Source organism: Triturus cristatus, chromosome 7, assembly GCF_964204655.1.
Source record: "Triturus cristatus chromosome 7, aTriCri1.1, whole genome shotgun sequence".
NCBI lineage: Eukaryota > Metazoa > Chordata > Amphibia > Caudata > Salamandridae > Triturus > Triturus cristatus.
This window is the reverse complement of record NC_140590.1, coordinates 1,212,987,760-1,213,003,419: the sequence shown is the minus strand read 5'-3', so window position 1 is coordinate 1,213,003,419 and position 15,660 is coordinate 1,212,987,760. Positions and strand designations below refer to the sequence as shown.

At 44.6% G+C, this 15,660-nt stretch overlaps 1 protein-coding gene across 5 annotated transcripts in view; it reads left to right on the top strand.

Moving 5' to 3' along the window:
* LOC146811632 (up-regulator of cell proliferation-like) overlaps window positions 1–8,319 on the top strand; it is a 221,284-nt gene extending 212,965 nt beyond the window's left edge. For 3 of the 5 annotated variants that reach the window (XM_085618607.1, XM_085618606.1, XM_085618605.1), the window contains one exon: window positions 1,870–8,319. In XM_085618607.1, the coding sequence (XP_085474733.1) occupies window positions 1,870–6,602 (4,733 nt within the window). In that variant the 3' untranslated portion in view covers window positions 6,603–8,319. The remainder of the gene's footprint in view (window positions 1–1,869) is intronic. The other 2 variants (XM_085618609.1, XM_085618608.1) reach the window with 1 other exon arrangement.
* Window positions 8,320–15,660: the final 7,341 nt, after the last annotated feature.

The following is a 15,660-nucleotide window of genomic DNA, read 5'->3' as shown; positions in this document are numbered from 1 at the left end:
ACCCATATAGTATTGAGTATTCTGAGCACTTAGATGTTTTGTGCCGCTACGGACACCCAAAGTATTTGAGGTTCGGTGACCTCCATTGATAGTTGAGGTACTGTGACCTCCAGAATTACTTGAGGTGCTGGGACCTACCATAGTGCTCTTGGGGGGTTGTTGCTCAATATTTTTATTCTTTTTTAGTCTCTTGCCCCTTATTTCGATGAGATCGTCGAAGGCTAGGGAACACTGGTTCTCTGTAGTATCGTCCTCCTCGGTGGGGAGAGACCTCTTAGAAGCCATGACTTTAGTTAGGGTTTCTAGCATGCATGATCTCATCTCTTTTTTGATTATTCTTTTGAAGGCTTCATTATCCAAGCGAGGGATGGGGGCACTAGCGTCATCACAATCTATATCAGACATAGTACCTATTTAAATGTCTTAGAGATAAGGTACAGTAAGGTTGGAATAGTTGGCACCTTCTTTTTTTTTGGGGGGGGGGGGTTATAAACCTTTGTTTTATTTTTTATTTTTTTGTGTTGTGCAGGCTATGAGTGAGACTGAGGGCACAAGGGGATAAGTAGCGTGCAAGTTGTCAAATCCTAAAAGGAGACAGCACATCCAGTCGGCAGCCAGAAAAGAGGAGAGCGTTCAAGGCAGTCTTGGCCAGTTATTAGGAATAAATGCTAGAATAAGCAAAGGGGCATAGAGGACATGAAAATGCTTAAAAGGTATTGAGCGTATTGACAAATTCCCCGGCAGCTGATCGGGAAGCTAGAGCAACTGTCAGTATGATTGCGAGCCCGATCAGCTGTAGACAGTTGCTAGGAGGTAGAGGAGACAAACCTCGATACGCGGTGAATTTAAGGAAAATACCTTGGTAAAGGGACACCGCGACGACCACGTTGCCAGGGTATTTTCCTCTAATGAAGGCTTCATGTGCTCTGAAAACGGAGAAACGCATTATTGAGCCGAGGGAGCTCATGAGAGGGTGCGTTTTAAGCCAAAACAAACGGGAATGGCATGGGGGAAGGCACCTATAGGCAGCGGAGCTCTCCCCCGTTATAAAACCAGGATCGGACTTCGCCGATACGAGGTGAGCGCCGGTTATGAATCGAAGGTAGTAGAAAAACAGTGGAAAATATCAGAGGGGGTGTAAAGGTACCACCAATAAACGGCGGTTAAGGTGGGAGTGAAAGAGGCGATGTAAAGATGCAGAAGAATGAGGATGAGAGACTGATCTCCGTAAATTGGAAATCAGGTTGACAAGAGGGTGAGAGGGAAGGGGGGAGAATAGTCCCAAAACGATAGTTTTGCATTAAAAGAAAAATGCATAATGTTAGCCTCCGTGTCTTTAATGAAATCCAGATTCTCTAGTCATGGTAATAGGAGAATCGCAATTTACCAGAACAATTCGTGCCAGCTGAGTTTTACAGCAGACTTTCCAGTAAGTGGCGTATGGATACAGGTGAGCCAATACAGTTTTTCTAAAGGCAAAACTAGGCACAGTCTTCTTTCTATTATACAGATGGCCTGATTATTTAATTGCAGGATACCAGGAAAGAAGGGTTGATCAGTGCAGGGTTACTTGAAGGGCAGAGGAGATTAGGGAGACTAGGGAGACCTTGGGTCTTCCATGTTTAGATAGTAAGTTTGGTATGGTATGTATTAGCATGTAATTGGCTCATTTAATTGCCCTTTCCTCTAGTATATTTAATTCTGCTTTTGACTTCATGTACATTTTGTTCACCGCCGAGACGGTTGAGTAACGAAAATAAATATTACAAATGTTATTGTCATCCCTTAGATTGTCAAACAATGATTTCATATGTCTTGTTGAATTTCATTCAGTGACCCTATCTAATGTAATTATTTTCTTTCTCATAGACAGAATGAAGGCTTTTGAAGAAATTCTCTCGCTGTTGAAAATGGACACCTACAAAGCAGTAAACCTGTCACTGAGAGATGTTCTTGAAATTGGGCAGGAGAGTTTAAATAGCACTGTTTTAGAATCTTTTGAAGATGTTCCCTGGCATGTTCTGAGTAGAATCATGGCTTTAAACATGACAGCAAGAAACACAAGCTTTGAAAAACATACATTTAATGAACCAGTCCATGTGCAGAATGAAGGGCTAAGTGTATGTAATGAATTTTTTGGCCTGGATACCTGTAATACTCAACAATCGATCAACCCCCTGGATGTCCTCTGTGTGCTCTTTAATTGCTCAGACAGCTTTTTGCAGCAGGAACTTATGCAAAAAATGTCTATGTGCCAGTTTGCTCTTCCGATTTTGCTGCCTCCATGTAGGGACTCAAAGTGCACATTCATGCTGTGGGCCATGAGAGACATTGTTAGAAAATGGAGGCCCCGCTCACTAAGAGAGAGCAAAGGCTTCATGGAAGAGAGCCTGGTGTGTGCCTCAATACCAACCATTTCCTTTGTACGACTAAAAAACTGCAGTCTATCAAAATCCAAAATTCTGAACGAAGTTCTCAGCCCACCTCAGCAGCACCATGACTTTTTCATCCACCGCGACATGGAATCTGGCAATGTTCCCAGGAGAATATCCAATGGTTTAGTTGAGATTTCCTGGTATTTTCCTGGTGGAAGAGAGAGCTCTGACCTTTTCCCAGAACCTGTTGCATTTACAAATCTACGTGGTGACATCGAGTCTAGTTGGCTGCAGTTCAGCTTTTTGTCAGAGATTTCATCAGCGGTGTTTATATTTGTTGAACAAATTAGAGAGGAAGAATATGCATTGTTGTTATCGCTCAAAAGTGCAAACACAAAATATCACTTCATCTTAAATTCCCAGTATGATCAATCCAATTCTTTAGAATTCCTGAATAAACTAGCACCAGAAATGAAGCTTAGCAAGTCCCACCTACTGGTGAAAGACAAAACGATGAATGATGCTGCATTTGTTAAGAAACTGCATTCAATCTTATTGGGAACTGTTACAGATCCTCCCTATACCGTGAGTATTGAAGATATGGCTGCCACTGCTCGCGAACTCGGAATCCACGTAGACGAAGACTGTAAAGAATGTCAAAGTGCGTATAAATGTGCCACTGAAATAACAATGGAGATTAATGATGTGGTTGAGTACAAGAAGGAAATGATGCAACTACAGGGTGATCTATGGAAGAGACTGGCAAAGGTAGAGAAGGAGTACTGCAGAATGAGGCGCCAAGGGGAGACTCCTGCAGAAGTCTATAAATCTCAACTAACAACAGAACTCTCAGAGCTGCGCAGACAGCAGAATGAGTGTGACCTCACAGATGGAATGATTAAATTTATCAGTGGAGTAGGCCAACTTTCCAAAATTGAAAAACACTTTTTCTTGAAATGGATGAAATTCATTCTGGATCGCATTGCTAGAAAAAACCTTTCTAGACTGAGAACAGAGTATAAGGAGTTGTTCAGTACTCTTTGTGATGATCCTTCCCAATTAGCAGAACTAGATAGAAAAATATCTGATAGCTCACTGGGGCTTGAACACTTTATGCGCGAGTTGGGACAGTTTTATGAGGCGGAATGGTCTATGATAAAAAGTGGCAACAGGAAAGAAGAAGACCGACAATTCATCCATCTTCCAAGTTTCGCTGCTGATCTACTATTGGAAGGGTTTCCCCTTGAGCTGGTTGACGGAGATGCATCAAACATTCCCATGCAGTGGATCACGGATGTTCTCACTGAGCTCAATATTAAATTGGAGGGACGTAGCCGAATTGCAGTTATTACTGTACTGGGTGTTCAGAGCACAGGTAAATCAACGCTTCTGAACACCATGTTTGGGCTTCAGTTCTCAGTCAGCAGTGGGAGATGCACACGGGGAGCTTTCATGCTGCTTATCAAAGTAAAAGACAATTTAAAGGAGGACCTTGGCTGTGATTTTATTGTGGTCATTGACACCGAAGGTTTAAAAGCTCCCGAGTTAGCTAAGCTAGAGGATAGCTACGAACATGACAATGAGCTAGCGACACTTGTCATTGGGCTAAGCGACATTACAATAGTTAATATAGCCATGGAGAATGCCACTGAAATGAAGGATATCTTGCAAATAGTTGTCCATGCTTTTCTCAGGATGGAAACAATTAGGAAGATCCCCAATTGTCAATTTGTGCATCAGAACGTCAGTGATGTGTCTGCTTATGAGAAGAATATGAGAGACAGAAAACATCTGTTGGAGCAGCTGAATGAAATGACTAAAGCAGCAGCAAAGATGGAGAAACAGAGCAGGGAGATACTATTCTCTGATATCATGGAGTATGATCCAGAGAAACACAATTGGTATGTCCCTGGTTTGTGGCATGGTGTTCCACCAATGGCCCCCGTGAACCGAGGGTACAGTGAAACTGTTCTTGAGCTAAAGCGTCAGTTGTTTGATTTCATAAGAGCTCGTTCTGTAAATAAAGGCCTAAAAGACATTGCAGAATTCATCGAATGGGTCAAAAGTTTGTGGAATGCTGTCAGACATGAAAACTTTATCTTCAGCTTCAGAAACAGCCTTGTGGCCGATGCTTATAACCAACTGTCTATGAAATTCAGTGAGTGGGAATGGGGGTTCCACAAAGAAACGCATCTATGGCTGTCCAAGGCAGAAGCAGTGGTTTACAATCAAGCCTCAGGTGAACTTGATACTAACATCCACAGCAAATTGAAACAAGAAGCCTTTCAGAAACTGCAGCAGGGTGAAGAGACACTTATAACTAATGTGCAGAAATACTTTGACAGTGGAGTACAAAATCTGCACCTCATTGAAAAATATAGAGAAGATTTTATCATGAGTGCCAAATCCCTGAAAAACCAACTTGAAAGTTACTTGTTTACAAAGACTGATGAGGCTATCCACATTAAAAAAAGCAAGTTCAAAATCGAACTCCTTCTGGCAGAATATATAAAAGAGATAGAACTTAAAGTTGTCAGCCTTTTGGAAGACTGCCGAAAGCAAAATCGTAAATTAAATGAAGTTGAATTAAAAAGAGAATTTGGAAAAATGTGGGAACAAACAATATCTGACCTACAGCTCAATCCATTGAAGCGATGCCAAACTTCTCAGGAAATGTATTGCCACCTGATGAAGGACTTGAGCAGGCTGGGCAGCTTTGCCAATCAGCTATTACAGAATGCTCAAAGTTTGTGGAATGATGGAGAAATGAGTTTTAGTATAAAAAATGAGCATTTTGATTTACCATGGTTCCGTATCAGAGGTTGGAAAGAAATGTTCACTCATGAGTGCTCACGTTCAGCGAATGACCTGGCAATAGATCTGATTAATAGGTGCCTCAGTTATGTTGACTGTAAGGCAAGTTCTAAAGTTGATTATGATGCCACCTATTGTAGGGAGCTGCTGCATATGATCAGTGACTCTCTACAGAGTGAGGGTTTCCGAAAGCTTCACACCACGATTCACTTTGAGGTTGACTTGAAGCTTTACATTTTAGGGAGAGCATCTCATGTCTTTCAGAAGATGCACGAAGATTTCATCAAAGAAAATGACCCTCGATGTTGCCTGGAGAAATTCAAACCCCAGTATTTCTCTATGTTCAAAGATCTGTACCTGAGGAAGGATGAATGCCAGAAGAGGGCGAAGGACTTTTGTGTGCGGTGCCTGAAGCCAGCTCTAGATGACTACATCGAGAAAAGACTCGGCCTGGAGGTCGTAGAAGACATTCTCCACCATGGAAAATCCATTCATTTCGGCAGTCGGACATTTTTCCAATTCGCTCTGCTTGAAAAGCTTTTGGAAAAAAAATCATTTGAGGGCTACAAGGAATACATTGGGAATTATGAAGAGTTTGTGAAAGGATATATATTCAAGCATGTCTTGGATCATTACAGACAGACAGGAAGTTTGCAAACACTAGAAACAAATATCCTTTCCACAATAACAAAAAAAGTTAAAAACGTAATTCAGGCTGTACGTGGGAAACAGTGTAAAACTATCGCTCAGTTTTTAGAAGTGTTTTGCAGAACTCTGCAGAATGACTTAATCATCTCAAAGAACAGCTTGGGCGTCATTCTCTTTCAAAACAGTGCAAGCGTCGATCAGTTTTCAGATGACATTCAGTTCTTCCTCACTGACCTCGAAGAACGGATCCTGAAAGAACGAAAAGAGTCAGACATCGAAGCAAAACTTTCACGTCTGCCACACAAACCCCAGGATGAGCTGTTCAAGAAAGTGTTTGGATGTGGGAAGCAGTGCCCGTTTTGTAAAGCCCCCTGTGAAGCAGGGGGGAAGCAGCACAGGGAACACTTTGCCACAGTGCACCGCCCGCAGGGGCTAGGTGGGTACAGATGTCATTTTACAGATAAACTTGTCTTTTCTCTTTGTTCCACTGATGTCGTCTCTAATGCCAATTTCATGAATTTAAACACAGGATTTCAGTGGCATCCTTACAAGGACTACCGTGCGTATTTCCCAGACTGGTGCATTCAGCCAGACGCCAGCATCGAAGCTTCCGATTACTGGAAGTTTGTTTTTAAGCAATTTAATACACAATTTGCTGAGATGTACTCAGCAGAGCCAGCTAATCTACCTAGCGACTGGAAGAGAATTACTGAAAAGCAAGCTAAGGAAAGTATCCAGGAAGCCTTCAATATGAAGGAGCAATAGGAAGAAAAAAGAAAAATCACATGAATGTGAAAGTCATTTAGGAAATCCTTTAGGTTGATTTGATGAACCTGCCTGCCACCTATCAGAAATCTGAAAATTCAAAAACGCATGAATACTTAAATAAAGAGTCTGATTATTGGAGGAACTTGTGCCTCGCATACAAGGAATACAATATGCCTCATACAGGAAATAAAGCATGCCATGATAATGGAGCAGCCATGTCTTGTGGATGCCATCGGGTGCATTAGGGGTTAAGGGGTTAGATCAATATGGGCTAGGTTTTTTCCTCTGAAGGAGGGGATGAGAGATTCAGTGTGTCATATGTTTTGCTCAATTCCTGTTTTTTGAACCTCCATTGCGTTCATTTATTTCTGTATTCGTTATCATTTATGCATATATTTTAAAGTGAATGGTTTTGTTTGCCTTTTCATTTACATGATGATGTGGTAGGTTGATTGTGCATCACTAATTCACATCATATATATATATATATATTCATAATTATAATATTTAGGAAAAAAACAGTAGTTTTAGACAAATGTGTAGGAGAAATCACATATTTGTTTTCACCATTTACATCACATTTTTCTCACATCATCTCATAGTATAGAAGATCCACGCACAGGCATTTTAGCCAGTCTGATGCCTGAGCACTCCACAAGAGGGCATTTAGGAGCATATTTAGCAAGGGTTTTGCTGCACCCTTGTGCCACGGAAGCGGGCGCAGGGGAAAGCAAAATGTATTCTGACATTTTCCATCGAAGCAAGATAACCTTGCGTGGCCCTGCATGGCTTGGTAAATCTGGAGTAATGCAAGGCAGTGCAAGTCACCCCAGGGAGGCATTCCATGGGTGAAGCACGGGTGTTTCCACACATCCACCCATGGATTCTGAACCATTCCCAGATATTCCAATACTGGTAAACCTACGAATGTGTTAGAACGCTCTCTTTATTTCTCCTATTTGTTTCCTATTTCCATGGGTGCTGCGTTCTGAAGCACACATAGAAAGAGGAAACCCCTCAAATGTTTGTTTTGTGCAGGAAGATGTCCCTTCCTGCACAAAAATAATCCTGACTGTAATGCAGGCACCCTTATACCATGGTCCAAGGGTGCCAGCATTGGCTCTGAGCAGCAGTTTGTGCGCAAGTGGAGGCAGACAGCAAGAATGCACCGTATCCTAATAGATATGATTTGTGCCTGCCCTTTCACACAGCACAGCACGGTATTTTGCTATGTTGCACTGCATGAAATGATAAATATGTCCCTGAATTTGTAAGGAGCATTGAATTAAAAAAACAGACTGCATGAAGGTCTGACATTGGGGCTTGTGGAATGGCAAGCTATCTTCTTTAACAAAAAACTATGCTATCATACAACAAAGGCTGGCCTTACTTCCCAAGGAAGCAGCGGACTGAAAGAATATTGAATTGTGAGCAGCTATATTTCTGCCAGGGCACTTTGGAAACTCCTGTTCGTGGCATTTTGGTGCTCATGTTGTCATTAGCTAAGGGCAAAGGAGAAAAGGATTCATCACAGATTGGTATCATCTAAATATTGCCATGTACTGTGCTGTCAATTTTTATCATATTTCATGCTTTATGTATTGAATTTATTTTATTTACTATAATGTTAATGTCTACAATGCATTTATGTTTACAGTCTTTACTATATTAGGGCACTAAACAATCCATAAAGTGCTTTAAAATATATTGCGGATTTCTTGGGTGTGTTCCTTTTTTGGAAGGTTTGCTGGAAACCCATTTTAAATAAATGTATTCCTGCAGTCTCTGACTGGACTGATGGTTACCCTTAACATATAGGTGCCAATTACGATCCCATAAAAAATTTCCCCGTCCGACTCGTATCCGGTCTTTTTACCGTACGAATCGTACAAGTGCCGTACAAACTGCCAAGTATGATTCGCATGGGAAAAAGTCCGTACGAATCGCATTGGGAATAATTCCCCACACGTCCTCGGGTCGGAAAATGTGTCCGGACGATTTACCGTACAAATGTGAAAAGTGAAGTCCGAGCGCGCAAGTATGATCCGTCCCGTGCGTCCGATGTTACAACCGTATGGAAAATGCACCGTACGGACCGAACTCCCATAGCAACCATGGAGACATGTGCCCGCATACGCGCCCAACACCCCCCAGCCCCCGTGAGTACGCGCCGACCCCCCCAGCCCCCGTGTACGTAAGCGCCGACCCCCCCAGCCCCCGTATGTACGCACCGACCCCCCCGTGTATGTACGGTGCATACCCCCCCGTGTATGTATGGAGCGTACCCCCGTGTACGTACGAGTCGTACCCCCCGTGTATGTATGGAGCGTATCCCCCGTGTATGTACGGTGCGTACCCCCCCCGTGTATGTATGGAGCGTACCCCCCGTGTACGTACGAGTCGTACCCCCGTGTATGTATGGAGCGTACCCCCGTGTACGTACGAGTCGTACCCCCGTGTATGTATGGAGCGTACCCCCCGTGTACGTACGAGTCGTACCCCCATGTATGTATGGTGCATACCCCCAGTGCTGGGGGTACGACTCGTACGTACACGGGAGTACGCTCCATACATACACGGGGGTACGACTCGTACGTACATGGGGGTACGCTCCATACATACACGGGGGTACGACTCGTACGTACACGGGGGGTCGGCGCGTACTCACGGGGGCTGGGGGGGTCGGCGCATACTCACGGGGGCTGGGGGGGGGTACGGCGCGTACCGGGCCCCCAATTCCACTCGCATCGCGGCGTACTTCGCTTTTCCGGCACTTTTTGGGTGCCGTAAAAATATTGCCGTCCGGACCGCTGTCGGTTCGAATCGTACTTCCTGGTTCGTGAAACGCTGCCTGAGAGCGTCCCGACGTCACGTCGGCGCTTTCCCCGGATCACATTTGTATGTATCTTTTCGTCGGTCGGTGTTTTGTACGACTCGTACGGAAATGGTGTTTCCGTGCGAATCGTACTTGCATGTTTGTAAAGTTTTACAACCGGGTACGAGTCAGACGGAAAAAGCCTCCGTCCGACGGTTCGTACCCGGTTTTTACAGGATCGTAATTAGCACCATAATCTCCAGGCACCTTTAGGGAGATGCGTGAGTCTCAGCTTGTCTGAATTTCCCACTCTAGCTGGTAAGTTGGTTCAAACTTGCGCCTGCTTGAGCACCTGTTGTTTGGTCATTTGTTTTCATGCTTTATCTCTCCACCTGCTCTTCCTCCCTCTTGAGGCCCGTTATTGGCCTTCTGTGTTATGTTACACAGATTTATGTATGGAAAGGTATGTGTTTTTATAAAACATTGTATGTACAAGGTATGGAAAATACAAGGTATAGAAAATAGGAGGGGCCAGAAAGGGAATATGTTTACTTTTCTGACGATTATGATTGTGTTTTGATTTGTCCATGTTCATAAGCAGATTTAAGCCACAGTGGCCATTAAACTGTGTAAAAGAATCAAACATTGATAGATTTAGCAGTGAGATAAAATCTCAGTGAAGATAGTGTCAGACTGATAATTATATCTTAAAACTCGGGGTCTTATTTATGAGCCCTTTACGCTGCTGTTGCATCACTTTTTGTGACACTGCGGCGGCGTAAAATATGCCCCTCACTGCGCCATATTCACAAAGTGACACATCTAGGCAGATGCGTCACTTTGTAAAGCCCTGAGCTACATTATACCTGCGTCAGGTATAATGTATGCAGGGCCTCATTTATTAAAAGTGTTGTATCGCTGTGTGAAAGCAGCAATGCAACACTTTTCAGTGCACCATCATTGCGACACGATGGATGCGCCGTATTTACTGTATGGCACTCCATGCGGCAAGTAGTAGTGCTGATGTATCTGTAGGCGCAATAGTAGTGCATTGCTTGGGTGTGTCTGAAAAAAGATGTAACTCCAGCAATGTGTCCTTTTAAGTGAGGAATGTTAAAGGGCCTGCGTCATTCCTTACGCCTGCTTCAAGCAGGCATGAGGTTTTGACGCAAGTGGCGTCCTAGAAGTGGCGCAGTGAAATCTCATAGGGGCCGATTCGCAGAACTAATCTGAGACAAAATCCTAAACTTACTACTTTTGGTATTCACAGAAGGCACTTGCGACTTCTAACTTTACGTCTGCACTCGGGACGGAATTTCCCCTCCCGGACCGTACACTCTGCTCCAGGAGTGTACTCTCCACACCCAGACCGTACTCTCCGACTAGGGCCGTACTCTCCGGCTCGAGCCGCAATCTCCGGCTGGGGCCGGTTAATGTGTAATCAATGGGCCAGATTGCAATTTTTACAAAAAGGAACATTACGAATGTGTGATAAATGATAGAGGAGGTCATGAAAAACAGTTTGAGCAGGGAAAAGGGTACAGCCAGACACTCCATCATAACCCAGAAAAGTGTTCTCCTTTGCATCATGGTACATGCAGTGCACAATTTGCCCTCCCCTCAGTGTTGACTGTGCAGTCAACACTGGTATGTTATTTATTTATATTAAAAAGTATGTTGATCCTTTACACTATTTAAAAACTTTCACTATGTTGCTGATGTCATCAGCCAGGTAGTGATCCTTTCACACAAACACTATCCATGCTGTCATATAATCTCTGTAGCACAACTTTGGCACTAATAGGATAACGCAGGCATTATCCTTGCATTTTTCATTTCACAGAGGCAAAACTCATGCACTCATGCAATCACCAATACACTACCCAATGCTCTGCAATCACTCAGGCACTACGGTTGAACTCATTCTTTCACCTCTAATACTACTTCTGCACTCATTCATTCAGTGATACACTACCCATGCACTCATCCTATGACCCAGGCATTTCTGGTGCAGTCACCCTTTTACTCAGGCACTACCCATGTACTCATCTAAGCAACCAGACATTAGCCATGTACTAATAAAGTCACTCAGGCACTGTTAGACCTGGCACCATTGGCGTGGGTCTCCCTTCCATTTTTCGCTGTTGTCTCCTCTGTCTTTGCTGGTAATAGATGGTCTGGGCGCTGTGCCACTGCCATTCAGTGCCATAGCGCAAATGCTCTCTGTGTAAAGATGACATGTGAATTGGTATATCCATGATTGGCTTATTTGGTTTACCTGTTAGTCCCTAGCAGCGTGGTCTGTGTGTGCCCAGGGCTGGTAAACCAAATGCTGCTGGTGGGCCTGCAGCGCTGGTTTGCACCACCCACAGAAGCAGCTTGTAAAGTGTGTATCAGACCTGCCACTGCAGTGTCTGTGTGCAGTCTAGAACTGCCATCTTGGCTGTGAAGTGCACCCACTTCCCAGCCCCTGAACCTTCCCTTGGCATCATGTAAGCCACCCCTATGGTAGGGTGCAGTGTATGTGTTAGGTAGGACATGCTCTGATGTGTGTAGCATGTCCTGGTAGTGAAATACACCGAATTTCGTTTTTCACTACTGTAAGGCTACCTGTTCTCCATAGGCCAGAATGGGAGGTTTGGCTATTACATTCTATAGTCCTAACTGACCCACAGAACATGGTAGAAAAACGAATTTAGTATGCCTGAGCTCAGAATATTAAAATACATCTTTTAGTGAAGTCTATTTTTATATTCTGTGTTTGAAAATACCACTTTTAGAAAGTGTGCTCTGCTGTTATGTGTATTGGCTGTCTGGTTTTGGAGGGACAGGGCAGGCTGAGTCAGACCTGGGTTGAATAGAGAGATCTGCATTGGAGTATGGGGAGGGGTAGCTCCTGGACCTGAATAGGGCTGTGCCTGGCACGGTTAATGCTGGCTCCACCTCCCACTGTGCGTCTGATGGCAGACTCCCTCTTTCTGAAAGGAAGGATGCAGCCTGGTAAACAAAGTGCTCCAGGGCTGGGCAGAACTGGTTCTGGCTGGGTTCAGTGACTTGTAACTTCTGAGAACAAAGACTTTTGGGGTATAAATATCTGTGCTGAACCCCCTCCATTTGTATTGCTCCTGGACAACAAGAAGAACCTCTGTCCGTGTAACTGAAGGAATCTGCAGGAGAGGACTGTCCTTGTGTGCTGTTTCTTGGACTGGCCTGCAGTGGTTACTACTGGGCTTGGAAGAAGAGGAAAAGGACTTTGAAGGAACTTTTATTTTTGCTACAGCAATCACCCAAGGGCTAGAAGAGAGCTAGCCTCCTGCAGGAGTCTCAGGCACATCAGACTCCACCACCAGCCTCCTGTTTCCTCCCAGCGAGGATTTCTATCTGCAGGTGAGGCTCCTGTGAGTTCCAGGGCCTCTAGTTCTACTGTGGAGAAGAGAGTGCTGAAAATCGTCGCTAACACCCGTTAGCGAGCCGCCGCAGCTGAAGAGCGTAAGGAAAATCATCGCGCTGCTGCCGCTGAGTGCTCGCTACCGGAGATCATCGCATCACACGTTTGCGGGCTGCCAAATGCTCGCTAACTCGAAGGTTATCGCATTGCATGTTTACGGTTCTCAAAGCGCTCACTAACCAAAGATCATCGCATCGAGTTCATCGCTTCACGACATCGCAGCGTGGATGCCGAGCGTTCGCCATTTTCATCGCATCGCATCAGGATCGTCGCTCCCTCACGGAGCGCCATTTCTTTTCATCGCAACACGATCGCACACGCAACAGGCTCGGCGCATCATCCTCCCTTCGCGGCAAGGATTTCATTGCATCGTCGGCTTAGCGTGTAGAAGTTTGTCGCTTTGTCCTGCACACAAATTAGCGCATCATCCTCCCTTGCGGCAAGGATTCAACGCATCGCTGGTTAGCGTAAGGAAAATCATCGCTACAACTCCTTAGCGACATTTTGGTTGCTTTGCTACCGGATCCAGGTTACTTGTGAGTAAAAGGGTCGCAGAGACCACTGCCTTGAACTGAACTCCTCTTTGCACACTTTGAACTATTTTTGCAGCCTTTCAAGAGTAACCCTATTTTCTAGTATTGTGGATTTTTACTGTTATTGGTCTTGTGTTAAGTCTATATATAAAGATACTTATTTTTTATAACTACTTGTGTGGTGTCCCTTTGTAGTGTTCTTCACTGTTTTACTGTGTATGGTCATAAATGCTTCACACACTGCCTCTGAGATAAGCCTAACTGCTCGTGCTACGTTACCACAGGGTTGAGCAGGGGTTATCAAAGGGTGTAGCCCGCTTACTTTGACTTAGGAAGAAGGGTCCCTACTTGGACAGTGGCCAGCCATTGCCAACTAGAGACCCCCATTTCTAACAGGGACTACCTATGCACTTATCCAATCACTCAGACAGTACCCCTACAGTTATGCAATCACCCAGGTACTACCCATGTACTTATGCAATCACTCAGGCATTATTCTTCCACTCAACCATTAAGTGAGGCGCTAACCATGCACTCATCCAATGACCCATGCATTAACCTTGCACCCATTCTTCCAGTCCGGCATTACCCATACACTCATCCAATCACTGAGGTACTACATATGCACTAATGGAATCAGACAGGCACTATTCTTGCACTCTAGCATTCGCTTAGGCAGTATCCATGTACTCATCCATTTACTTAGGCACTACCCATGCACTCATCCAATGACCCAGGCAATACTATTGCACTCATACTTCGACTCATCAAATGACCCAGCCATTACCCTTCCACCAAACCTTCCACTCAGGCACTACTCATGCACTCATCCATTCACTCAGACAGTACCCAGACACTCATGCTGTGCAGTCAACACTGAGGAGAGCACAAATTGTGCACTGCATGTACTATGATGCAAAAGAAAAAACTTTTCGGGGTTATGATGTAGTGTCTGGCCGTACCCTTTTTTCCTGCCCAAACTGTTTTTCATGACCTCCTCTACCATTTATCACACATTCCTAATGTATTTTGTAAAAATTGCAATCCGGCCCATTGATTACACTTTAAACGGCTCGAGCCGGAGATTACAGCCCGAGCCGGAGAGTACGGTCCGGGTGCGGAGAGCACGGTCCGGGTGCGGAAATGGCAGCCCGAGTGCGGAAGTAAAGTCAGGAGTCCTAAGTGCATTCTGGGAATACCAAAAATAGTAAGTGCCTTCTGTGAATACCAAAAGTAGTATGTTTAGGATTTCGTCTCAGATTAGTTCTGTGAATCGGCCCCATAGAGTTCACTGAGCCACTACTATGAGACATTTTTGTGGGGAGCGCCCACCCTGCATACATTACTCCTGACGCAGGTCAAATGTAGCGCAGGGCTCGACAAAGTGACGCATCTGCCTAGATGCGTCCCTTTATAAATATGGCACAGTGTGGCACATATTTTATGTTGCCAAAGCATCACAAAAAGTGACGCAACGGCGACGTAAAGGGCTCATAAATAAGGCCCGCAGGGAGGGCGTTCCCCCGCAAAAATGGCTTGTAGTAGTGGCGCAGCAAGATTTAAGATTTCTCTGCGCCACTTCTAGGACGCGACTTGCGTCAAAACCTTACGCATGTTTGAAGCTGGCATAAAGAGTGACACAGGCCCTTTCACATGGAGCTTACCCCATGTGAAAGGATACATTTCTGGAGTTGCGTATGTTTTCAGACACACCCCAGCAATGTGCCACTTTTGCAGCTACCGATGCATCAGGAATACTGACATATATCTGTACATCCTTACGACACGGAGCGCCATAAAGTGAAAAGAGAAGATCAGTTTGAGTCCTGGGAGCAACTACGCTGCAAGTGCGTGGATTGGCTTACCAAACATAAGAGATTCAGGCCCTCATTGATCGGGAACATAATTATGGTACGACGAGTAGGCTGGTTGGGGACTTCACCCAAAGATATCGATGGTGACTGCATTATCATCAATTTTCGACGACAATCAGTGGCTAAAACTATTTTGACACCCCAGATGGAACAGATGGGTCAAGATACTAATATCTGGGCCCTACCTTTATTTCTATAAACCTGTATTTGAAGTGCCACCCCGTAATATACATGATTACACTACAACTTATAACAGATTTACCCCGTTGTCGGGCTTGGACTGTCAAGATTGACTGCGTACTCAGTCAGTGAATGCTCCAAGAACTAACGCTACAATCCTAGTACCAACCCAAGATAGTCCTCATGCTCCCATATTGGATATATT